At 35.1% G+C, this 27,878-nt stretch overlaps 1 protein-coding gene and 1 non-coding gene across 2 annotated transcripts; both read right to left on the bottom strand.

Moving 5' to 3' along the window:
- Positions 1 to 552: 552 nt before the first annotated feature.
- SLC30A5 (solute carrier family 30 member 5) lies at positions 553 to 27,878 on the bottom strand. Its single transcript, XM_087815400.1, has 16 exons — positions 27,781 to 27,878; positions 22,697 to 22,819; positions 21,265 to 21,331; positions 19,719 to 19,804; positions 16,938 to 17,025; positions 14,443 to 14,530; positions 13,280 to 13,356; positions 12,868 to 13,038; positions 12,065 to 12,353; positions 11,700 to 11,908; positions 10,780 to 10,937; positions 9,878 to 10,007; positions 6,723 to 6,924; positions 5,839 to 6,065; positions 3,358 to 3,486; positions 553 to 2,650 (listed from the first exon to the last, which is right to left on the bottom strand). Exons 1-16 carry the CDS (start codon positions 27,861 to 27,863, stop codon positions 2,480 to 2,482), a joined length of 2,298 nt encoding a protein of 765 aa, XP_087671526.1. The 5' UTR covers positions 27,864 to 27,878; the 3' UTR covers positions 553 to 2,479.
- LOC148093465 (U6 spliceosomal RNA) lies at positions 2,793 to 2,897 on the bottom strand. The gene has a single exon (XR_015714341.1). It is a non-coding gene; the product is annotated as a U6 spliceosomal RNA (small nuclear RNA).

The raw sequence follows: 27,878 nt of genomic DNA, 5'->3' as shown, positions 1-27,878 counted from the left end.
ATCTTCCATCGATAGACAAATGGATATAGTATATGCATTTGTGGATATACCATGTGGTATATATGTACCCAAACACAATGGGATATTACTCAGCCATAAAAAAAGAATGAAGTTTTGCGACTTGCAACAGAGGGTATTATGCTACATAAAATAAGACAAAGACAAATACCATGTGATTCCACATATCTAATAATATATAGCTTCATTATTCTGCTGTGATTACAAAAGTTTAAAGTTTGATCAATTATCATGTAATAGAAATAATAAGTCTATATCATAACAAACATAAAGTTTATTCTAAGTGGAAATCATGAGAGCCTAAAATGGTAATGAGTGAAAAAAATACTTGGAAAGAAAGGGAAGGGAGAGAAATGGGAAGGGAGAGAAATCATTAAGTTTGTTAAGGAGCCACCACCACCTTTCTTGGGGCAAACGAACTATAAACAGGCTTCTGTTTTGGATACTATCTTAAGCTTGTTTGTTCACTTAATATCTAATCCTTAGATGCCAATTTCAATAGAAAAAAAGAGACAAATTAATAAAAGCTACCTCTGAAGTCAAGTTTAAAATATTAACAATTCTTTAACTTTATTCAGCCCTTTTCAACTTTCATTTTCACATACAGTATTTCTTTTGCTCCTCATAACCCTGTGAATTTGAGATTTTATTCTGATTTTATGTATGAGAGGAAAAAAAAAAAGATACCCAGAGAGGCTGATTTGTCTAAAGTCACATGGTTTGTATGGGCTAGAACCAGTACCCAGGTGCTTTTCAATACTGGAGTTTCCCTACTTTCCATCCGCACCCTCTTAACCTTCAGCCCCTGCCTTCTCTCTGTCACATTAATTTTATTTTCCTGTTGTTTATATGCCCTCTAAGGGAAATAATAATTTTAATAGTGGTGCATTATTCATTGTACCTATCTACTTAAAAATTTTTAATGTACAAAAATTGCATTGAAACACCAATATGCATTTATTTTCCCACTCAAAAAATTTTAATATGTATTGAAGATTCTGGACCAGATAATGTGTAAAGAGAAGACAAGGAATATCCAAATAAGTTATAACAAATTTCTAAACCTCTCACATATTAAAATTAGTAAGACAAAAATATGATTTACAAGTACACATCTGCCATTAGTTTATAGATAAGAAAATAGTACCCATACTAAAATTAATTCATCCTACTTATCAAAATTCCTAGCATAAGAATTAAAATATTCAGGTTCTTATAAATAGGTATTCAAAGTTTCTTTTGGACAACATTCTTTGGTGTTTATAAAACTGCATATATTATTATATATCTATCATACAGTCTTTCCAGACTGTATATTCAGTTTAAATCAGAAATTAAAAAAATATAAATTAGATATATTTATAGAAAATAGTTATAGGGTATTGTGATTTCATGGTGCCAAGTGTTTATAAACAAAATTTCCTTATTAAACTTTAACTACCTATGCTTTTGTACAGGTATTTCTTATGTATCTACCTATTTCTTATGTATCTACATGTACCAAAAATTTTAGAAAATGTACATTTATAGGCAGAAAATTCAACTCTGGGTTGACAATTATTTATGACTCTCTCAACTGGCTATTCCACAACATATGGAGCTAAATGAAAAGATGAAAAGCCTAGCACTGCTTGGGTACCAGCTTGATAAGCAACTAGGAACACCAGATGCATAAGAAGAAATGAAATATTCTACTTCAGAGGCAGAAGGTAAGTGAATGAGTAACATGGACACAACTTAGTATAAATTCTTTACCCTAATAAAGTAATATTCATTTGCAAATATTACCAAAAGTAAAAAAAATTTATTTTACAGAGTGGTTGGTTTTTGTAATACATCAAAAACTGTAGTTATACTTCCCTATTCTCACTGCTTGTCTTTGTATCAGTGGTTGAAGTTTCTCCTAAATAATTTACTTTACATTTAAAGTGGCAATACAGAGTATACTTAATGGATTCAAGTTATAATTAGAAACTAGTTTTATATACAGAAAATTCATAAATATAGAACTTTTATTTTTTTATCCTAGGGCTATGCAAAAAAATTGACTAAAATTTTTCTTTTGGATCTTTGTAATAAACATGTAAATACATTATTTACAATGGAGATGCTTTCAGACAGAAAGTAAACACAGAAGTAATTTTGGTCTTCACTTGATTCCATCATTACATGTTCATTTTCAAAGATGATGTGATACATCATGTTCACTCAAATTTCAAGATTCTTGTTATACATGTAATTCAAATAATGATTTTACTTGAACAATGAATGCTTCATTCTGTATTTATATTTCCTTTAAGAAAGATTCCTTGATCTAATAGTAGGGAACTTTACACTTTTTCTCAAATATGGCAAAATGTTTATGTACAATTGTGTGCAATTTTCTTCCTTCTGGCAATATTATGACTACTTAGTCATTTAATCTTCATTGTTCACACCCCAGGGATAATTCCTGGTTATCTCACATGATGTAAGTACCATCTTTGTAGTATTTCATGGACTCCATTTGTTTTGTCATAGCCAGGACATCAAGAAATCCAGTACTTAGGCCAGACATATGTTGAAAGTACGCCTCTTTTTCCACTTGAATTGTTAAATTGTTTACTCCAGCATCTTTAAGTATTCCTGTAACCTGTTATAAAAAATCCATACATTTTAAAGCACTTAGATTAATGCATTTAATGCACATGTCTTAAATAATTGATATCCCAATTTTTATAGCTACAGATAGTCAAAGATAAATCCTCAAAATAATGTTAGATATTTTGTTTTGTTTTTATATGGAACACTAGGAATTTGCATGTCATTCTTGCACAAGGGCCGTGCTAATCTTCTCTGTATCATTCCAATTTTAGTATATGTGATGCCGAAGTGAGCAGTTAGGATTTTAGACAACCAGTAAATTCTGATCTCACTTTCAAAGTAGTAAAGCAAAACTGCTACTGTTTCCAATTCAGTATGTCTAGAATAGGGATACAGGGAACTGTTCGGATCCCTATCTCCAACCACAGCATATACCATATACCTACCAATGTTAATATTATTAATTTAGGGCTACATTTATAGTAACTTATTTCTTGATAATCTATTAGGAATCAAGTGGATCATAAATAAATTTTATTTCATATTAATTTAAGCTGATCCTCTAAATACTAAAACTTGATTTTATTTTAACCAGTTTTGGCTATAAAGAAAACCTAGAAATAAAAAATGTTATGTTATCCTTAGCTGAAAGTCTGGTAATTTCAAACAGTTAAATTACCATTGAACTGTGTAAATTATAATGTATGCAATTTTATGCATGAATTACCTCAACTAAAATGAAAAACAAAAGATTACCTGCTGTACTATTCTTTGTTCCAGCGCATCAGATGTCACCTGTATATGAATTGTTCCTGCCACAATACTGGCAGAATGACGCCAAAAATGAGGGTCTCGGTATGATATTAATCCTTCAATTTTCTGTATCTGTTAAATAAAAGCTGAGGTGATATAAATGGACTAAAAGGTTATAATTTACTTAACACAAAGCAATCTTTTTGGTCCAGGAACCACTATTTAACTATTTTTAAAAAAAGATAATAAGAAGAGCCCAGAGTGAAAAAGGAATAGTAGAGTGCCAACTAGCTTCAAGTAAAGGTGCCAAAAATATTTTGACCGAGGAGTGATGTCATGGAAGGTAGCTCTGAATAGGAAGTGAAAGGGGTAAAGGTGTCTCTATACCCCACAATTTCACACCAATTTTCACTTTACATGTAAGATGTACTCTGCCTATTCTAAACAGTGGATACATTCAATAAACTTCATGGTTTCCTTTAAACTGATACACACATTTGCATACTGTTTGTTATTACACATTTATTTATTTATTTTAATCCTCACCAGAGGATATTTTTTCCATTGTTTTTCAGAGAGAGTGGGGGAGAGAGAGAAAAACACCTATGTGCGATTGGTTGCCTCCTGCACACGCCTTGACTAGTGTGGGGTGGAGCCTGCAACTGAAGTACATGCCCTTGGCCGGAATCAAACCCGGGACCCTTCAGTCCAAGGGCCGACGTTCTAACCACTGAGCAAAACCAGCTAGGGGTGTTATTACACATTTAAAAGACATCTTCCATATTCAACAATTGAGGGCTGGTTAAATAAATTAGACTATCCATATGTAACACTACATTGTCATTAAAAATGTATTTATCAACATGACATAATTAAATGAGGAAACATTTAAAAAGCGGTACAGAAGTTTGTGTTTTTTTTTTGCACTTTTATTTTTTAAATATTTCTATATAGGAAAACAACCTTTAAGTGTTTCTTTTCAGGTAGTGGAATTATATGTGATTTCTCCCCCTTTTTTGTACTTTTCTGTATTTTGATATTTTCTGTAATAGACATGTATTATTTTGAGATACCCCCGCCCCCCCTTTTTAAGAAGGATGTAGTATTCACTAATTATGAGAAGATGAGAAAACTAGACTAATTTTATTTATGGAAATAGTGGGTTAAGATGCTACTCCTTAAATATTCAAGATGCTAACTTTTCATTAGCAGATCCTAATTACTTTAATATGGCAAGCCACAAGCTGAAAGACATTCTATTTTTCTAATTTATAGAAAAAACTATGAACTGTTTATATTCTCAAAGACTGTCCTTTTCTTGATTTAAAGAATTATAAATAGTAAGCCTTTGCCTGTTTATATGTGCTGCAAGTATTTTCTCCTGATCTGACTTTCATATTTCATATTTGTTATGGATCTTTTGCCAATGGACAATTTCCAATTGGTCCAATATGCAGATTTCCCCCCCTCCCTTTTTGGCTTCTGGTTTTACTTCCATCGTATTAAGAAGGTTTTCCCTATGTCTGTGCTATATTCTTCTACTTTACTTTAGTAGTTTTATAATTTTGTCATAATATTTAGTCCACTGGAAATATATTTTTATATGCTATGGTATAGTTACATACAGCTTTTCTTTTCCACCAAGTGGAAATGTTAATTAGGTTAACCCTTTCTTTCCTGACATGTCATCTTTGGTATACAGTGAAGTTCTTAAGTTCCTGGGTCTGTTTGTGATTTTTAAAATCAGAATTAATTTGCCCTAGCCAGTTTTGCTCAGTGGTTAGAGCATCAGCCTGGGGACTGAAGGTCCCAGGTTCAGTTCCAGCCAAGGGCATGTACCTCAGTTGCAGGCTCGATCCCGGGCCCCAGTAGGGGTGGGAGGCAACCAATCCGTGTATCTTTCTCAAATTGATGTTTCTGTCTCTCTCCCCATTTCACTCTCTGAAAAACAATGGAAAAATATCCTCGGGATTAAAAAACCCCCCACAATAAAAACAAAGCCTCAGGTGAGGATTGAAAAATCAATCAATCAATTAAAATAAAATCAGAATTTGTGTGTTTATTCTTGTGCAAGAACAAAACAGTTGTTAATTCTGTAACTTTATAATCACCGAATGAATCCTTTTAATCAATTAGTTAATTCTGTAAATTTATGTATTTTTTGTTTATTCTTAAGTATTAACTCTTCCAAATAAGCTTCCAAGTAATATTGGATTATCTATGATCTCCCAAAACACAATCAAACAAAAAAATCCAAAAGAGAGGAAACTACATTGGGATTTAAATGAAAGAAAATGAGCATCTTCATAATACAGTTTCCTAGACAAGAAAATATCTCTTTCCATTTATTCAGTCCCTATTTTATGTCCTTTAAATAAAACTGTATTTTGTTCATTCATATCTTGCACATTTCTTGTTAGGTCAACTTAATTTCAAATGCTATTTTAAGAGGAAAAAAGACAGTGAAGGAATTACACACAGTACCTTTTCTAAAGCAAGATGTAATTCTTTTTCATATTCTGGTGGCAGTCTCAGAAGTAGAACCTGACAGGCATCTTTAATCAGTGGAACAACACTGAGAAATATTAATACAGCAATAAAAAGAGAACAGAGGGGATCAGCAATGAACCACCCAAACTGTTCTATAAGAATTGTGGATACAATCACACCAACACTGCCAAGTGTGTCTGCCAAAACATGTAGAAATACACCTATAAGTAAAACATAAACACATTAAAAATTAAATCACATCTAATTTAGTTCTTTTATCCATTCTATAAATATTACTAGGTACTTACTACACACCTGTCACTCTGTTAGGGGCTGGTACTTCAACTTGACTAAAACATGGTCACTACCCTCAAGGAATTCACAACCTAGTAGTAAGAAGGCAAGGATTTGGGCCACTATACCACAGTGTGGTGAGCTTTATGATGGTGTGGTTTATCTGGGAAGGCTTCCTAGAAACTGCACATGAGCCAAGTCTTAACATTACTCAAATAACTTATATTAAACATTCACAATAAGTAATTCAATATAGAGATAAAATACACTTCCTTTTTCTTTTTTTTTTTACAGTGCAATGAAAATTTGGTTCTTTTGTAGTAGGAATTCATAATGGCATACTCAGTGTTTCCCCTACAAATAATATTTATGTAACTGTTACTATGAAAAGGACTCTATAATTACAATAATTGACATTTATGAATAAATGTGAGCATTATCTATAGCAGATGATTTCAAAAATCTTTTTTTAGCCACAGATTGTTTTTCAAAAATAAAATAGTACCAGAAGCCCAATATCTAATACAAATAGTGTCAACTCAAAACATGGTTGAAAAGTAGGTCAATATTTGGCAAGGACTCACCCCTCATGTTAGCATTCATGCCTCCGCCTGCAAATCCGTGGCTGTGACCATGCCCATGGTCACTGTGTCCATGCATATGGTGTGAATGGCTGTGATCAGATGAGTGACAGCCTCCTTGAGAAGCTCCATGAGTATGGTTATGGGCATGGCTAAAGGCACAGATACCAATAAGGTTTACTATCAGTCCTCCAACTGAGACTGGCTAGCAAGAGGGAGAAAAGAAAACCTTAAATTTGTAATTTGAAAAATAAACTTGTTGCTTAAAAGTTAGTATATAGCTATATATGTTTTCTGTTTACAGTTTTGAAAGTATTCATAGTGAAAACTTACTATATTCATTAAGTAAATCCAAACTTTAAAAAAAGTAAATTTTAGAATATTTTTAAAATTACCAAAGTGTTGATAAGTAGAGGGATTTGGAATTGCTTTAATTAAGTGATTAAGAATATGTACTTGGTTCATGACTTATGAATAAATAAATGATGCAAACATTTTCTTTTATTTAAATAAACAGTTTGAAAATACTGCTTATTAGAGCAAGTATACACTATACCTGAAATCTTGTTTACACTATTAGGCAAATTTCAATAGTTTGTAAAGTAATGATTATAATTTACTAATTAGTGGATTCCAAATAAATATAGTCTACTCTGTCTTACAGAAAAATTTCCCAAGTAAAAAAGGTACAATGGAAAAGCAAACATATATAGTAATCTCTCTTTATTTTTTTAAACAAAGTAAATGGAATTATCTTGATTTAATGGTGCCACAATAACACCCCAAAGGATAAACAGTTACTTATCCTAGATTATCCCTTTACCAAATTATTTTGAATAGTAGCTCAGGGTGTTATTTAATTTACACGTCTACAATTTCTCCTTTAGAGAAATCCATTTGTTTTATAAAAACACATAAAAGTAAGGGGGAGAGAGAATTTTAATTAATTTTCAAATGTAGTAAGAGAAGGGATTTACTTTAGTAAAGACGTATGGAGCTTATTTACTTCTTCCTGCAACTCAGACCATTTGTCTGTCAGATTAAAAAATTTCAGTTAGCCCTAGCCAGTTTTTCTCAGTAGTTACAGTCAACACAGTAGAGAGACTCTGTGGTCTCTGAGCCTTCCCTATCTATTAGTTTCTTCTTTGCTCTGGCCGGCTTGGCTCAGTGGTTAGAGTGCCAGCCTGTGGAATGAAGGGTCCCATGTTCAATTCCTGCCAAGGGCACATACCTCGGTTGCAGGCTAGATCCCCAGGCTCGGTTGGGGCGTATGCAGGAGTCAACCAATTCATGTGCCTCTCTCACATCAATGCCCCCCCCTTCTCTCTCCCCCTTCCACTCTCTCTGAAAAGCAATAGAAAAAAATATCCTTGGGTGAGGATTAAAAAATAAATAATAAATAAATAAATAAATAAATAAATATTTCAGTTAATTTTATGAACTTGAAGAGGGTTAATGAATTTTGAGTGAAACCAAATACTGCTTATACAGATCCCATCACCTCGTAAATACTTCCCTACTGAGAAATACTTCATCTTTATATTTTCATCATAAAAATAATGTATAAAATGGAAGTCCCCTATAATCATACCCCCAAAAGTTAGTCACTCCTGAGAATGGTGTATTTTCTACGCACATACTAATAATATACATACATATACACCATTTTATTTGTTTATTTATTTATGTATTTAATTTATCCTCACCTGAGGATATTTTTTCCATTGCTTTTCAAAGAGAGTAGGCGGGCAGAGAGGGAGAGAGACATCGATGTGAGAGAGACACATCAACTGGCTGCCTCCTGCCCGCGCCCCTACTGGGGCTGGGGATCGAGCCTGCAACTGAGGTACGGGCCCTTGGCTGGAATAGAACCCAGGACCCTTCAGTCTGAGGATCAACTCTCTAACCACTGAGCAAAACCAGCTAGGGCCAACTTAATTCTTTTTAGTAGCTGCATAGTATTCTATACGTGACAAATTTATTTAACTAGTCCTTTATTGGTGGCCATTGTTTTCCCCCCCACCATTATAAACAGTGGTATAATGAATCATACACCTCTGCACACTTGTGTGAATATTTATTAAATATTAAAGATCAAAGGATGTGAGCATTTAAAATTCAAAATGTATCTCCAAACTGTAATCCAAAAACATTTTACTAATATATACTTCCATCAACAAGACTCATAATTGCTTTTAGTCATTTATCAATCAATTGCTGAGTTCCTACAAGCCAGGTGCTAGAATTTAAGAGTTAATGATACACAATTCAGGTCCTGAAGATACTTCACTTACATCTTAATTGTGGAAGAATGACAAATTAACCAAGTTGTAACTCAATGTTGCTATAGGAATACTGAGAAAGGGAAATCTAACAAACTTTGAGGAGAAAAGAGAGGGATGAAGGGAAAGTATGACAGCAGAGGAGACAGAAGCAAAGTCATGAGGAAGGCTGAATGTCAAAAGTCAGGGAAGGGCAGGCCAACCACAAGAAACAGGTAGGTCTGTACGTATAGATAGAACATTAACAGCTACTACAGCAGTATTATATGGCGTAAAGCCTTAAAAATAATATTTTTCTGATTCTTTAACAAATTTCTTCAGGTATTTAAAAACACACCTTCAAACAAAAACATTTAATAAGTCAGAAAAAAATCTGTATGTTTTAGAATGTCATCTAATATTTTGACTTACTAAAATACTAGAGAAAAGGATTAATTCTAAGAATCAGAAAAAAAGAAATTACATTAAAAAAATTTTGCCCAAACACCAGTGAGGCCTGGGCACTGGAGGGTGGAAGGAGGAGGAGGAGAAGGGGGGAAGGCTCATTCCAAAAAAGACACGCCTAGAAGTGTATCTCAGCAGCTCAGGGGCAGGGCCAAAAGACAAGGATCTTCCACAGGGCAGTGGAGGGAGGGGTGTTGATCAGGGAATGTGTACATACTAAGCAGCATCCAGGCTCCAGAGCCCCAGCACAGCCTGAGAGGGAAAAGAATTTCTAAGAGTGAGCACTATAAATAACGAGAGAAAGTTATGCTAATTTAAATAAAAAATGAAGTAAAACCTTCTTAGATCAGTAACTACAAATAGTTATACTTTATGTGTGAAAAAAAAACTGTATGAGTATGAGCAGAAATTAAAATAGAAAAATAGACTTACTGTTAACATGTGTGTGTCTAGTTCCGGAGGGTCAATTAATCTAGCCACTGACTCCATAAACACAAAGAAAGCTATTACCATTAGAAAAAGTCCATTAATAAATCCAGAGAGGATTTCTATTCGGCCATACCTAAAAATGTACAGTATATTTTTAGAAAAGGAAAATGACAAATATTTTAAAAGTATAACATTATTACTTTCCAAATGAGGGAACAAGTTCAAATTTTCAACTACATAAATAGTAAGATTAGAAAATTACCAAGATTTTAAACATCATACTAATACGTTCCAAGGTACTTTCTGGACATACATGTGTTTGTTGAAATTTTATATATTTATCACTATATAAATGTTCCCTCTTTTACACAAAGCCTTTCCTAATTTCTTAGCAAGAAGTTATTTCTCCTTTAAGCCCTTAATGTGCTCTGTATCTCTGTCACAGCACATAGATTCTGCTTTATCCCGAAATCATTTGTATTTTTTGCTCATTGGTCTTTCAAAATATAAACAGTTGACAATAAGGGCTGAATTTATTAATCCAGGTCTTATCAAAATACCTATACAAATCGGCAATTCTAATACTTGTTGGACTGAATTATTCACTTAATGAAAGGATATTTCATGTACAGCCCCTTCATTTTTAATCTTCTAACAGCAAAGATGTGACTCCATGTACATTCCATAGCCTCAAAGAAACACGATGAGCAATATTTAACAGATTTGCTTACTGCCAATCAGTATTTATTACATGTTTGGTTCATTTTATCTAGTTCAAATTAAAGAAAAATAAAACTCTGAAAAATTATTTGTATTAAGAATAATAAAATTTCATTCCCTAAGATGGAATTTGCATTTAAGACTTTTTCACTGTACTATATCACCTTGACAGTCAGTGTACCTACCCATAGGAGAAAATCCGAGTTGCTTTCCATCTACTCATTAGGGCAGCAAAAAGTCCCATAACCAAAGCGGAGCAGTCAAAGAGCATGTGAAATCCATCTGAGATCAGACCCAGACTATTGGTCAACACGCCATAAAATAATTCCACAAAGGTAAAAAGCTAAAATATGTTAAAAAACAAAAAAAGGGGGAGTGTGTTGGGAAATACTGTTTCAAGAGAGATGAGAATTTAGCCCTGAGGATTTTAACCCAATTAACCCAAATTATAACCTTAATTATACTCAATCCTTACTTGAAGATATAAATGCCTCCTTAGTTATTTAACTGGCACTTCTACTAAAACTGCACTTCATATAAATTGTAAGAAACTAGACTAATCAGATATGTCCATCTCATAAATTATTTAAAAGGAGATAGAGTAGATAACATCTTTAGAAGCTACCATATATAATATGTATACATGTACATATATATGTGTATGTATATATATGTATTTTTTATATGCCTTTATTGATTTCAGAGAGAGGAAGGGAGGGAGAAAGAAACATCAATGATGAGAAAGTCACTGATTGCTGCCTCCTGCATGCCCCCTACTGAGGATCAAGCCTGAAACCCTCACATTGAACTGTGATCTCCTGGATCACAGGTCCATTCTCAACCACTAAGCCACGCCAGCCGGGAAGAAGCTACTATATTTACTGATTTGAAACACAACACTAAACCAACATTTCTAAAATACCTCAAAAACTGTTTGCTTAAGTAGTCTGAATATGATCCTGTAATCATTCTACTACTTAGAGAAAATGTAATTTTAGCCCATTTATAATTACCAGAAATTTGGGAATTACTAAAATTATACTAGAATTGTCAGAATTAAAAGATTAAACTTTTAAGATGTGTCACTAATATTTAAAAATCTTACCAGATTCAAACACAAGAAGTAAAAGATCTGCCTAGAGTCATTCTCCTCAAGAATTTGTTTCAGTGATTCCTTAATAAACCTAGGGATCGATTGGGAGCTATGCTGAAAAGCATCACCCATGAAGTTATAAAGAGGTGTTCCTTCAGGAGAATATCCAATTAGGGTACCTTTCTGTCCTCTCTTAGAGGGAGATGATAAGATGTTAGCAGCTAAAAAGAGAGAGAAAAAAATAACATTATAGAAGTTTAAAAGTTTAAGCTACCAAAACCCAACACAGTATCTGTCAGAACTAAATGCAAGGACTGAACAAATTCCCAAACTGAATGAATGATGCTAAGAAATCTGCTAAGGAGAAAAATGCTTACACAAAATGAAGAACACAGCGCTCACTACTACTCCTCCAGACAGGACATGTTCCGTGCTCTCCTGATGTGCTGCTCTGTTCATAGCCCGAAGCTGGTCTGTTATTGGATGTGTCCAAAAGTTTCCAAAAAGTAAAGCACTAATAAAAATGGTGAAGGATCCATAGCGGGCACATTTGTTAACTTCTATTTTGACTGAACAAATGGAATCGACATAGAAATCCAAGATCATGACAAAAAAGATAACCGTTGTGAAAGGCATAATGAGAGAAAACCAAGACTCGACTTTACTCTAGGAATTAAAAAAAAAATTTTTTTTGGTCAATATTATACAGGCATAAAGATCACATCTTTTAAGATGTTTAAGTTAATCCTTTATGTATAAACCAATATTCTAATGATTCAATATGATTTGTAAAATGACCAAATATAAGAGCTATAAGATCCTGACACATTTCTCCAATATTCCCCAAAATATTACAAACAAAAGCATTATGGTTTAATAATTTTATAAATAATAGGTGACCCATAATCTTGGTGCCTAACACATGGTGGGTATTAAACTGTTTCAACTGATTCCTTGGAGGCATAGGCATGGGAGGGATGTATAAATGTAATGGTACTTGCTCTGATTTTTCTATAAATAATAAAATTAACTCTAAAAAAATTTCAAAAACTACAAAGAAAAAGCAAAGATAATTTAAGTCACTTGCAACCTCAAATTGAAGTAAAATACAATGTACCAAACTAAAATTTGTAAGTAACAGCAATTCATTTTCTTATTACCAATAAATTCCTGATCTTACCTCAGTTGTCACAGAAAGAACAATGACCCACGGGCACAACAGAAGCACAGAAACAAGATGGGATAAAGCTTGAAGACGTTTGGCTCCTCCAACATCTATAGAGAGCTTTCTGGAAGCTGTATGAAAACCAACTTTACAACACAAAGCCAGTACAAGCAACAATACTCCACCCTATGAGCAAAATTAGATAAGTCTCATTAGAAATACACACAGTCCAATATTCAATGCTTAAATACATAATATTTGAAGAGATGAACTAGTATGTTTTTCCATATCCCAAATTCCTGAACTACTTAAATAGCAGGCAGTATTGTAAGTTACTGGTAACTTATTTTAAACACACTTTTAAAGTTACAGTTGCTGTAACTTTTCAGAATCTTTGATCACATTTGCAACAAAGAAAAGAACATACCTTGTGATCTGCCACACCTAAGAAGGCAATGGCTGTGTAAAGCATGTGAGTTAGAGCACTGTCATGATGTCCTTCAGCTAAGTGAGTTGGAGTAAAGGAAAAAATTGCAAATATTAGCTCACTACCCTGAAGTCCTCCTGGAATTTTTGGTACATTATTTTAGGTTAACTACAGACTAGTCTGGAGGCCCCAAACCTGACTACCCTCGATAGTTTCCTTTAAAAACAAAACAAAAATAATTTAATTTCAGGATATGACTAATAAGTTGGATGGTCTGTATTCCTTTTGTTGTCTCCGAAACAGTTATAATAGTACTTAGGATATAGCTGTTAAATTTTAGTACTTAACCTCCAAAAGACACATACATACATACATACTGTAAGTAGAACAAAGGGACAAGAGCAAGGGCCCTCCCTGGAGCACTTCCATCCAATGGAAATAAGGCTGCTCTTTTAGAATGACTTTTAAAATCAGTCCTAAATCCATTTTTAAGTCATTGACCACATCAAAGCAAGCAAAAAACAGATGAGGGTAGGGTGGGGGTGGGAAAAGCTGTCTCAACAAGCAACTTGCAGTTTTTCAAAGCCATGGCACCCTCTTTCATTGTAACAAAGTAAATCAGTATTAGATAACTAAGAAGTTTTTGGGCAATGAGTATCTGTAACCAGAAGAATAAAAAATGGTGTTCTGAGTTCTGCTAAATGGACAAAGAAATATGTATGGATAAGAAAGATCAAGTTATGTCTGTAGAGGAAAATGAATAGACATATTTGACTCAGAAGTTGTTTTTACATAAGAAAAGAGTGGGGGCTGAGTTAGAAATAATAATTTAGAGCAAGACAGTGAATATCAAATTAAAGAATTTGAACTTTTTTTTCTGGCAAGAAGATGCCAAATGTTTTTCATTTAATCTCAAAAAGCTTGTATTTAATAGTTGCCAGTGACTTTTAAAACAGCCATTTAAACTGTTAAATTACAAGGAAGCAAAAAGATTGATTTTGTTGAGTGGCAAATCATTTTTTTTTTTTTAGCATGAGGACAATCTAAAATACTTTTACTGTCCCTAAATTTCTGACAGTTTAATTCAGTCACTCCATTCCCATTCTGCCAGTCTTTTATTTTTCCACAACAATAAATAACTCTGATCGATTGAAAAAGGATACGGTGTTCAGCCATTTTAGCCATGAGATCATCATTGTCGAAAAGCAGTAGGCAGATCACAGCAATAATGAAAAAAGCAGCCCCCCTTGTCTGAAAACAAAGAGAATAATCTAAAAATGGCTTTTTCAATAATTAATTTTTAAGACCATGATTATACAAATGCTAAAAGTTTTTTTTGCAAATAAACATTTAAAGTAAAATAACACCTGACATTAGAGCCCTTATACTATACAATATAAATTTACAGTATTAACAATAAGGTAAAAGTAAAGAGCTCTAACAAATTTTGCAGGATATTTTAAGGGTATTTAAGACACATAATAATGATAACTTAAACTGTCTGCTTACTAATATGGCTAGCCATGTTACCATGCCCAAACTGTTATTGTTTATAGAATTAACCTTTGCAAATGTTACTTTGCTTCTGGTTGAAAAGCCTAAGTAGGTAAAGAATAATTAGTAAGGATTTATTTTATTCTACAACCTATAAGTAATAGAGAAGACAGTAAATTTACAATAATATCAATATTCTAGTTACCACTCTACTAGGGAAATGAACTGAGGGGGCATGTTAAGAAAACTAGCAAAGTTATTTCTAGTATCTAGTAAAGGTGTAAGCCACTTAAAAGCTGATAAACTTTTTAGGCTCTCATTCCAGGGAAAGGATTTTGACAAAAGAAAATTATAGAAAGGACATACTATCTTAGTTTATACAAATACTTCAGTTTATACAAAAGCAATTTAAACAGCATTATTCATTATACATTCTATATTTACAAATTTACAGGTATTAATTCCAAATACTTCCATTAAATAAAAATTTAAAATGAAAAGTGAGGACCCTATTCTACTCATTACGCGATTACCACTATACTTCCCCCTTCCGCATCCACTGACCCCCCTCCTCTCCCCTTCTCCTGCCCCTCCCCAGGCTGTTGCCATACTATCGTCTGTGTCCATGGGTTACGCACATAAGTTCTTTGGTTAATCTCTTCAGGCACTCCTGCTCTCCCCTTCCCATCTGCTATACATCAGTCTGTTGCATGCTACCACTATACTTAATAAATTACTGTGGTAGATATTTTGACAAAAGTCAGTATACATAAACCACACAATTTAAATTTCATAATTTTCATTGAATCAGCATATGGCAACATCAACAACACTCATATATGGAGAATGTAATCTAATCTTTTATTAACAAAGAGGGTAACTGAGAATTTTGTAGTGTTTAGTCAAAACTAAGGGAAAAAACACTGAGTCCTGGATAAATGCCGAGACTCATTACTCACACTAATGAGAAGATATGCAAGATCTACACTTTCATTTCTGATTATTGGTGCAGCAAAATTTGTTTTTTAAATGTTTTGAGTCCTCTGTATTTCTTTTGTGAGTTGTTTTTCCCGGTATGCTCATTTTTGTTGAGGACGTTAAGCACTTTTCTCTCTCTTTTTTTAAAGCATTTTTCTTAACTGATATATATTTTAAAGAAATGTAAAGCTTTTATTTGTGGCAGTTTGTTGCCGTTAGTTTGTTATCTGCACAATGATTTTTTTTATACAGAAGCCTGTAATTGTTATGAAAGTAAATGTACTGAATTTTCCCTTTGTGATCTTTAAAATTATTTAAGTTTTCAAATTTATTTTTCAGTTACAGTTGACAAAATACATTAGTTTCAGGTGTACAACATAGTGATTAGACATTAATACACCTTATGAAGTGACTTTGTGATTTTTTTCCACTGCTTTTATGCTTAGAAAGTTCTTCTCTGCCCAGAGTAATTATCCACCTATATTTTATTTTATGTTTTTACAAACATCTCCCACCAAACTTTTCAACCCACTTGCCATTTACTTTGGCGTACACTGTGAGTTAGGGAAAAGCTGGAACAGAGACATAGGCTTCAATACTAGTGATCCGACACGGCCTCTATGGCCTTGTTGCTCTACTTGGCACATTACTTTGCTCCCTTTGTTTTATTCACCCATCTCCGTTACTCAGCCTGAAAGCCTAAGGGACTATCACACGCACAGGAAACATTTAATTGGTAAATAAAAATGTAGTTGTGAGAACTGGAATTATAGATTGAAGACTCATTTACCAAAAATGGATAATATTTAAATTATTTAAGACAAATAGGGATGCCTCGTTGGCAAAATGTTGTATAAATATTCATAAAAAAATGTTCATCAGACTTTAAGTCTATGACTGTACCAATGTCATCTTCCTGGTTTTGACAGTATAACTGAGTTGGGTGAGAAGTTACCACTGAAACTGAGGGAGGGGCACAAAGACCACTCTACTATTTATGCAACTTCCTAGGAACACATAACGATGACAAAAAGTAAAAAAACAGAGAGGTTGTAAGAAAAATTTAAAATTAGTAGAAAAAGCCCTTGCTTTCTTTTGAATGGTAAAAGATACTATTTTATTGCTTTGGATAAGATTTCACATGTATACTTTCAATTTTCAAGTAGCTAATAATGGAAAATTCTACCTTTGCTGGTCCTCCTCCAGAACTAGTGAACAAAACACTGAGTAGTGAGATGACAACAATATCACTGTGTTCGAATAGCAGCAAAGTCCTACAAAAATAAAACATTGTCATTCATGAAATGTGTCTGATCTTTATCAAAAAGCATTAATTCAACTAGAGTAAAAGAAAAGAAACATTTCCCCTTGATTTCATAAAACATGAGAAAAATAAATAGGTACAACTGTTCTGGAAAATATTTTGGCATTATCTACCTTAGAAAGGCTGAAGCTACAAATGCTCAACACTACTACTCATAGACTTATATCATACAGATCCCTTGTATCTATGTACCCAGGAACGGTTATAAGACATTAGCATTGTTTGCAGTAGCCTAAAACTGGAAACAACCTAAATGTCCACTGATTAGATAATATAAATCAGATTATCCAATTAGCAAACTATTATACAGCAGTAAGAATGGAGTTCCATGAATATACTAAGAAATACAGAATTGTACACTTTAAAAGTGCTACAGAAAGAATGTTTGTGTGCTCTCCCCATCCCATTCATACAATGAACTCAATCCCTAATGTATCTGGAAGTAGGGCCTTTGGGAGGTGCTTAGGTCATAAAGGTAGAGCCCTCATGAACGGGACTAGTGCCTTTATAAAAGAGACCCAGAGAGCTCCCTTGCTCCTTCTACCATGTGAGGCTACAGCAAAAAGACAGCTGCCTATGAATCAGGAAGCAGTCCCTCACCAGACACTGAATCTATCTCACCTTGATCTTAAACTTTTTAGCCTCCAGAACTGTGAGAAATAAATGTGCTGTTTATAAGACACTCAATCTATGGTATTTTGTTATAGCAGCCCAAATGGACTAAGACAAAAAGAGTGAATTTCATGGTATGTGAATTATATTTCAAAAAATTGCCATAAAAATGATTGAACCACATATATATACACATAGACATTACAGGCATCAAAAAGGGCAAATCTCAAGCATAATATTGAATGGAAAAACTATGCTACAGAAAAACACATGCAAGTAAAAAACTTGCAAAGTTAAACATTAAAAAGAGAAATATGAACATATGTGGTAAAACTATAAAGAAAACCAAGAGAATAAAAAAACAAAACTTAAGAGGCTGGTTACATCCAATGGTGGGGGAGAGGGGGATACAATCAGGAGGCTTCAAAGGTACTGATTGGTAAGGTTTTATTTTGAGGTCTAGGTGTTGGACGCATGAATATTCATTTTATTATTTAAACATTTATTTATATTACTCCTTTATAAGTATAAATAGTTTTAAAAAATTTAAAAACATTATCACCAATCAAAGGGACCTTATAGAATCTAAATAGTGACAGATTTTTAGTTGCTCATTAAAATTTTTTTCATTTTTCCTCTTTACCCCAAAATCTCTAATGAGAACATAGCAGTGATAATTGTAGTCCTATTAATATTTGGGAGATTACAATTCAAGAAAATAAATATATCAGTAGAAGAATACTAACCTAAATTAAGACTGTCTATGAAATGCCAAAGGAATCTTTCTAATCAAGAAATTGTGTGATCATTTTAGTGAAAGAATGAGAGGGGCAGTGTTGGCAGAGGAGCTAGTGGTGTGAGAGGTTTTAAGGGCAGGCAAGTAAGAATTTAAGAATTTTCCCCCTTCCTTCCCTATTCTAACATAGGGACAGTGATTTAGTAACATATGGACCAATATATCATGGATAAGAAATTTAAGATATTAGAAAAGATAAGCAACACCACCAATCATGCTCAAGCATAAACTGAAAAGGCGCTCCCCAAGTTGAGAAATTTCAGCCAGCATTCCCACCACTCCAGGATGCTGTGCTGTCATAGACAGGGATGTGACATTTGGAATTATGCATACTCTGCATCTGACAAAGTATAGGGTAAACAAGCCAAAGGCAACCAAACCCAGAGGTGGTTCTAGTGGCTGGGAGAGGGGAAAGCACTATTCCCACCTGTCACTTTCTACTCTGTCACGCCACTATTCTGAGTGAGATTCTTTAGAACATCCTTCATCTTACTCCTTACCTCTCATCCTCATAGTCCCCCCTCATCAATGGCAAGGTACTTTTTCTTATACTTTTACTCAATAAGTAAAACCCTTTAAGATGGAGAAATACTAAAAGAATGCTTATGCAGTTGCCCATGTTATAATTCTTATTAAGTGGCCCTTAAACATTTTTACCCCTGAATTGGCCTATTTACATAAAAAGCTTACTCTATATAGATCTAGGGGAATATGAAATAAGAGTTAATTCACCTAATTATTGACACACTGTTCCCAAGACATTTGTTTGCAATCATATCTTTCAAGAATTTTCTGTGGGCACTAAAGTACTTTCAGAGTTGTGTTGAAAAAAGTTTTTAAAGATTTTTGCTTTCTTCCTTACTGGTTGATTTTATTTACCACTTTAGACCTTTTAGTTTCTAAAAACTGCGGCTAAAAGGGAGCACCCATGAAATTAAAAAAATCCACTTATGCTAAATATTTTTCTGAAACTGTCTGAATTCTAATTAGTAAAATATCTATAACAGATTGTGAGTCATAATGTTAATAGCACTCACCAAAGAACTAGTCCACAAACTAAATAGGTACTCAATATATTTACATATATTTGTTGAGTTGTACCCAGTGCTATAGAAGTCACAGAAGCATTTGTACAGAATTTGATGCAAATATGTGACATAAAATCTAATTGAACAAAACAAACATTCAAAATGAAGAAATATAAATAAGCACTCAAAATATGGAATTTTATTTACCTTAGTGGTCCACAAAGAGTGAGGCCAAAAAACCACAGGAGTGAAATAATACACCCAGCAACTGCATGTTTAAATATTTTGATCCACTATAAATGGAAACAAAACATTAAAAATTTCAGTAATATATATTTTGCTAAATATCTGAAAATCTTAAGTAATACACATAGGGAAATAATAATGGTAATACAAATATTTTAAAGGCTAAATAATTACACATTTTAAAATGAAATAGAAAATGTTAAGATCCCTCGACTAAATTTGAATTTGCAAGACAGTATTCTGTATTCCATTTTCTATATTCCTGTCTGTTAAATCATGACACTTTTTTCTTTACAGTGCAATTTCCTGCCCTCCCCACCCTACCCCCATTAGTTTCTTGGTAGTTTGCAGGAACACTTAATGTTTTAGTCTTTAAATTCTTTTCTATCAGGAATATTCAGTGCTTCATTTATTTGAAAAGAGAAAAAAATGTTAAGATGGGGTTTAAAGTATTAATCCTATTTTTAAAAACAACCTTGGTCTCTAAAACAGAGGTACTTAAGTTTGTCATTCTAATAAAAAATCACGGCACAGGTTTCCAAGTTGTGGCATAAAGCAAACACGTAGCAGGGTATAACTGGATAATGTGAGATGATTGTGCAGAATGACGGACATTTCTGGTATGCATCTTGAACCTCAGATGCCTTAAGGGAATAATGATAACAATGATGAGGGTGACAGCTAATATGTACTGCATAATAACTATATGCCAGGAACTATTTTATTTTAAGAACTTTACATGTTAACTCATTTATTCCTAAGGAAGGGAGGTATTATTATCTCCACTTAACAGATGAGAAAACTATGGTAGAGAAATTAAGTAACTTGCTGAAAATAAAATTTAGTAAATAGGACAGACAGAACATGAACTAACTCCAGAGGCCTCATTCTTAACCCCTATGCTTTATCTGCCTCCCAGTGACATTGTGATGGGCTCTAGGTCATGTCTCCATGTCTAATTTGTAAATCTTTCAGAATAAGGATCCCATATACAGAAAATAATTATATGCATGCTTTAAAATTTATATATATATATATAAATATATATATAAAATTTATATATATATATACATTGATATATACATATATATTGATTTATATATCTTTATTGATTTCAGAAAGAGGAAGGGAGAGGGAGAGAGGGATAGAAATATCAATGATGAGTCATTGATCGGCTGCCTCTGAACGCCTACTGGGGATTGAGCCCGAAACCCGGGCATGTGCCCTGACTAGGAATCGAACCTTGATCTCCTGGATCACATGTTGATGCTCAACTGCTGAGCCGTGCCAGCCAGGCCTTCCCTTCTGCATTTTTAAACATTCCATTATCTTAGCACTTCATAGTTTATTCTAGAAGCTCCAATTCTGAATAGACAAGCTAACTCTGGAAATGTTCTGCTTTGTACTTAAATTATTCATTAAGTAACCCTGATTAAGGAAAGAGCATTGTCATCAGGCCCACTGAATGGGAAGTAGCTAGGAAAAAAAAATTCTTCAAAAAACTCACCTGGTGTTTGGTAATACCTTTTCCAGAAGAAAATGGCTTTTGAAACAAAACCATAAGAAATGCAGTCCTGTGAATATTGAAATATTAATATATTAATCAATCTTAAATACAAGGTGTGATTTTAAGTAAAGATACTTATTTTAGACAAATACATATACTAGAACTTGAAAGGCACATAGCCTCTAAAGAAATTATACTGGAGAATACTTATTTTAATAGGGCTTCCACTACATCATTTTGGGAACTCTTTTTTTGTAATTGCCTTCTGAACCAGTTCACAAGTCACAAAAGAAAAGGATTCTCAATATTTTTTCATACTTTGAGATAACAAAGAAAATAATTCCAATCTTCTTCAAAATTCAGTAACAAATCTTGAAATAATATAAATGAAGAAAGTACTAATTATGTCCTTACCTTTCACATTCCCAAAATAGTTATATAAAAATGCATACAAAGAGTGCTTAGAATTTCCTAGTCAAGTATCACTTTCCATAATTATTACTAAACTTACACTTCCAGGAGTGTTTAACAGATTTTTATTAACAAAGAGAGTGATCACTATCAATCTCAAGGTCCAAAAATCTTTATTTAGAGTTCTTACTATATGCAGAATAATATAAAATTTACACTATATGAGGACCCTGTACTGTGAAGGAAACATGTGAACATAGCCCAGCATGGTTTAATTTAGAAAATAAGGAACATCTGTGCCAAGGCAAATCTCAGGTAACATTTTATACCTGCTGGAAAGTTGGACTGCACCAGTGGTATGGTCTGGGAATCCCTAGGGCCCCTGAGACCCTTTTAGAGAGTCTGTGAGGTCAGAACTATTTTTATACAAAAACTTTGTTTTATTATACATTATTTGCTTGCTTCTTACTCCCTCCAGGGTGTACAGCGGAGCTTCTCAGAGCCTAGCTGACCTGAAAATACTGCAACACATTGTTGCTGAAGTCAAATGAGGATCTAGCTGTCTTAAATTAAGCCAGAAATTTGCAAAAACCTCATTAACACAAGCTAAGGTAAACTCTGTTTTGGAAAGCTATTAGAGTACAACAATCCAACAATCTTTTTTTTTCTTTAAATTCTGACCCAAGGATATGCTTACTGATTTTAGAGAGAGGGGAAGGGAGAGAAGGAGAGGGAGAGAGAGAAACATCAATGTGAGAACATTGATCTGTTGCCTTCCGTACGTGCCCTGACTGGGGATTGAACCCGAAACCTTTCAGTCCATGGGACAACACTCCTACCAACTGAGCCACACTAGCCAGGGCCTTTTTTTTTTTTTTCTAAATCAATCTCTTTGTACTGCTAACCTTAGGTATTCTATTTCAAAATATTCCATGTAAAATTTCCTAAAGATACTCAGTTCAAACAGGATTTTCAAAGAAATAAAAAAAAATTAATGAAAAAAAGAACCATACACACTCACCCAAGTTTTAATATAAAAATGAACTGTATAATATGAACTGCTTTTAGGAGATCATATGATTCAAAAAGTCCCACTGCCTTCAAAAACTTTGTGAAACATAGCAACACAATGTATTTCGAGAATCTGAAAAATAAAGCAGAAAACAAGTTTCATTATTATTGAAATCACAAGGAAGTCTGCAATCTTTATTCTTTCTTATTATATAAGGGGTCATTATAAAAATTATAAACATACATAAACCAAAAATGAAACAAACAAAAATCCAAAGAAGCTGAAGCCCACGGAGTTAGCTAGGGTCAAGCCCATGTCTCTTAAGTATGCTCTTTTTAATATGTCACACAGAAAACCAAAGTTCATCCAAAGGCTTTGAAGGTTCCCATTTTCTAAACTGTTTTTAATTACACATTCACATTGGTCTACCTAACAGTAAAATCTTAAATATGAAATAAAAATGCATATTAAAACCTAAGATTAATTTAGATATTGACCCATTTAAGCTAGAGAAAAAAAGCCATAAAGATGTAAATAAATTAACTATATTAACGCTAATTAAATACTCTTGTCATGGTAGCAATTCATAATTAGTCAATAAAAATAATAGTTGAGCTAGAAATCTTTTGTTTATTCAGCTCCTAACACAGGGACTTGCATAATATGTGTTCAGCAAACATTTACCAAATGAAAGAGTGCTAACTTTACAATTATACTTATGAGATACAGTGATATCTAGTACAGTATTATATATAGTGCAGTATAGTATATAAGAGGTTTGAACTAACTGAGCTACCTGGCAGGGCAACCCATGGTTTCTCTGACCTAAGGATATGTCCCTATCTGTGTTTTTTGTTTTTTTTTAAAAAATATGTCTTTATTGATTTCAGAGAGAGGAAGGGAGAGGGAGAGAGATAGAAACATCAATGATAAGAGGATCAGTGATTGGCTGCCTCCTGCACGCCCCTGAATGGGGATCCAGCCCGAAACCTGGGCATGTGCCCTGACAGGGAATCGAACCTCAGTCTCCTAGATCATAGGTCAATGCTCAACCGCTGAACCATGCCTGCTGGGCTGTCCCTATCCGTTTTAAGCTTTCTGAGTCTGGTTACATTTCTAGGTGCTATTTTAGTGTCATTCCAAGACACTAAATACATAAAAGAGACCCTGTCCTCAGGGAGTTGAGGTCTTAGAAAGGTAAGCAGGAAAATAAGTATTTATGTGACCCAAGTAAGCAACAATTTAAAAGACTAGATGTAGAAGCAACTATGTAATTGTTAGCTAGGGAAGCAAAGATCACCTTCAGAGTCTGAGATGTGTAAGTGTGCATACAAGGATTAAGTAGGAATTCCAAATCAAGGAAAAGGAAAGGGTACGTCAAAGTACAGAGAGCAGCATATGGAAAATGCTAGTACTAGGAAGGAGCTGTTGAAGAAATGAGTGTATTTAAGCTCAGTTCACCAGATTATGCTCAAAATGACCAGAAGTCAGTAAGGACACAGACAATAGTGCGGTGAAGGCCTGGGGTGGGGAGTGGGTATAGGGTAGAAGGGGTCAAGGGGAAAAAAGAGGACATCTGTAATATTTTCAACAATAAAGTAAAAAAATAAAATTGGGACTTTAATGGCAAGTTTTAGTCATACAGAATATTAAATATTTTTCTTGGTTATGATCTGACACTAATTTTCTTTATTCCCTTTTTAATTAACAAACACACACACACACACACACACACACACACACACACACACACACACACACACACACCCCCCCCCCCCAGAGATTACAAAAGCAATTCCAGAGTAGCTGGTTGTTACAAGTTTTAAAGTCATCTCCAACTTCCTCCCCATAGGTGACCTGCTGGGTATGTACATCCTTCCAAACCTTTACCTTCGCATATCCATGCATTGACACACGTTATTTATTTATTTATTTATTTAAATACTCACCTGAGGGGATACACACACACACATAATTTTAAAGAGAGAAGAAGGGAGAGAGATAGAAACATGATGAGAGAGTGTCATTGATCAGCTGCCTCCTGCATGCCCCCTACTGGGGATTGAGCCCAAAACCCAGCAGGAATCGAACCATGACTTCCTGGTTCTTAGGTCAACACTCAACCACTGAGCCACGATGGCCGGGCTGAGGATATTTTTTCCATTGCTTTTCAGAGAGAGTGGAAAGGCAGGAGAGAAACTGAGAGAGAAACATCGATTGGTTGTCTCCCACATGTGACCCAACCTGGGCTGGGGATCGAGCCTGCACCCAAGGTACATGCCTTGGCTGGAATCAAACCTGGACTCTTCAGTCCAAGGGCTGATGCTCTAACCACTGAGCAAACTGGCTAGGGTGACATATATCTTTCAAATACATTCACATATTCACAATTGTACACATTTTTTGATATTGCTATGTGACTTTTAACAATATATATTGAAGACCTCTTGTTACCATATTAAATTAGAAATTTTATTTTCTAATTTAAAAAGTTGGATAATTTGATTTTTAAAGTCTCAATAAAGTCTTCCTGTTGGGCTAAAGATGACACACTAGCTAAGGCCAAGTAACCATACATACACTGCTAAGTAGACATTCCTAGTTTATATTGCAGAGGGAAACAATATACAGCTTCATATACTGAAAGGGAAGATGAGCCCACATGGCGTGGCTCAGTGGTTGAGCATCGACCTATGATCCAGGAGATCTCCGCTGCTTCCCCATCAGGGCACATACCTGGGTTGTGGGCTCTATCCCCAGCAGGGAGCGTCTAGGAGGCACCCGATCAATGACTCTCTCTCATCATTGATGTTTCTATCTCTCTCTCCCTTCCTCTCTCTGAAATCAGTAAAAATATATTTTTTAAAAAAAGGAAGAGATGGGGGGAGAGGAAAGGGAGACTCTTGAATAGGGGCAGTGACCCTTGAGCCACTCACTGACTCTCTGGGCTACTGAGGGGGAGTCAATCCACCTCCCCAACTTAAAAACAGTTATTTGCCTTTGTTATCACTGGTCTTTTCTGTGAAAGATTAGAAAAATCTCTGGTTCTGTAAACCTGGAATTACTAAAATTTGGGCTAGGGTTCAAACCTGTTCCTTGGGCTTTGACCACTGCAAATAACTCACAGTTCTCCAGTTTAAAAAACAAACAAACAAAAACCTGCGTAATTCAAATACAATTTGTTCAATAAATATTCAAGTGTATACTATGTAGAAGCACTATGCATGGGGTTTGGGATAACTGACTCCCAGTTTAGTTATTAGGTGTGTGAACTTCTCATTTTCGTTTCCTGGTTTGCTACTTAGTCTGCAGCACTGTGGAAAGGGTTGAGATGCTGTACTCAAAGCATCTGGAACATAGGAGTAGCTCAACAAATGTTGGCTGTCACCCTCTGCCCATTTCTGCAGAGGGCTTATTCACACCAAAATAGAAACATTTAAAACAATTCATATTTGTGAATTCATGCATAAAAAAATCCACAATTAAAGAATTTGTCAATTAGTTTTTGTTGCAGATTATAACCAGTATTTGATTTTTTAGTCTTTATAAAGGAAAACTCTTAAAACCTGGAATCTGTTCAAAATCCCACCAGTCCTGAGTTGAATTTGATTCTGCAATGACTATGATAGAAGGGCAGCTCTGGTAGGTAAATAATGCAACTAAGATACCAAAGGACTGTTTTCGGCATCGACCTAAGACGATAAGCTCTTGAGTAAATAACAATTTTAAACTGTTTACAGGAAAGTTGCAAGAATAGTACGCCCTTTACCTAGATTCTCTAACATATTGTCCCATTTCCCTTACAGCTCTCTCTAAATACATTATTTTTTCTGAACTATTTAAGTTACATACCTTATGCTCCTTTATGTATTTCCTAATACAAAAAGAGACGTTCTTATCAAATCAGCAGTTATCAGCTTCAGCAAATTTAACAATGATACTTTAATCTACTGTCCATAGTCCAATTTTGTCAATTGCCCTAGTCCTGTCCTTTATAGCATTTTCCTCCTCTAGTACCAAATCCAGACCAGAATCGCCTACTGCATTTAGCTGTCATGTCACAGCAAATATGCTATTTACAAAACGAGTTGCTCAAAACAGATGAGAAAATCAAACTTGTACTACAAAAATGCAGTTGACTTAAGTTCTGTTCCAGCATTTTGTGTTCTTTCCTTTTCACAAAAAATAGTTGTTAGCAAAGCTTTTCCTACGATTTCAAAGAATTTACCAGAAGTACTCAAGAACGAGAAAACCTTAACCTCATGGAAATGAAGGCAATCAACACGGTTCCACCCAACTGTTGGCCCACACTTCATGCATCTTTGACACTCCCTGGGAACTCAGGACAGGTCACACACACTCAGAAGTGGTGACTGTAATCACCTCTTGGGGGCCAGTGGGGGCACTGGCGGGAGGGTAAAGAGGAATAGTCGCTTTTTACTCTTAATTTGTCTGATTTTTTTACAATGAGCACACAGCTCTTATTTAACAATAAAATAAAGCAAGAAAGGAAAAGGAAAAGGGATGACGGGCTGCATTCTTGATGTGCAGTGTTAACCTGAACATCGAGGTTCACCTGTCTGTACTTTGGTTTCTTCCCCTGCAGACTGGGGGGTGACACCTTCCCTAATTTACGCAGGAGGGCGTCAGAAAGGTTCAGTAGTCACTAAGCTACTGTTTTAGGGAGAAACAGCCAACGGAAACACTTCTCTTCGATCAGAAACACCGCTCGCCGCGCCGACCGGCGATTCTAAGGCTAACGGTCTGCCCGGAGGACCACGGGTTCGAGCGGGACCTTTCTGATCTTAGACCATTCATTCCGCGGCGGCGAACCGGGGGGCCCCCGGGAGCTGGACGCAGCCTGGGAGCCGAGAGGACGCAGGCTTTAGGGCACGCGCTCGGCTTGGAGGGCGTTCCGGGCTGTCGCGGGTGGAAGGGACGCCGGCCCCGCGCACCCGGGGCGTCCCGGCCGGCGGCCGGGGAAGGCGTGTCCCGCGCGGCCGAGCTGCCGTCCAGGTCGGCGAGCGAGCGCGCCCGCGAGCGCAGGCACGTGGAGAGACAGGCTCCGGAGGCGGGAGCCGTCGGGCCCTTACCGAGCGCTGGGCACGTCCACCGGCCCCAGGCCGCCGCCGCCGCCGGGGCCGGCGAGCACGTCCCCGCCGTACTTGTCCTCCATCCCGGGGCTCAGGAG

This window comes from Miniopterus natalensis, chromosome 3, assembly GCF_054644295.1.
Source record: "Miniopterus natalensis isolate mMinNat1 chromosome 3, mMinNat1.hap1, whole genome shotgun sequence".
NCBI classification, from domain to species: domain Eukaryota; kingdom Metazoa; phylum Chordata; class Mammalia; order Chiroptera; family Miniopteridae; genus Miniopterus; species Miniopterus natalensis.
The sequence above is the reverse complement of the archived record's forward strand: the minus strand, read 5'-3'. Positions and strand labels throughout refer to the sequence as shown.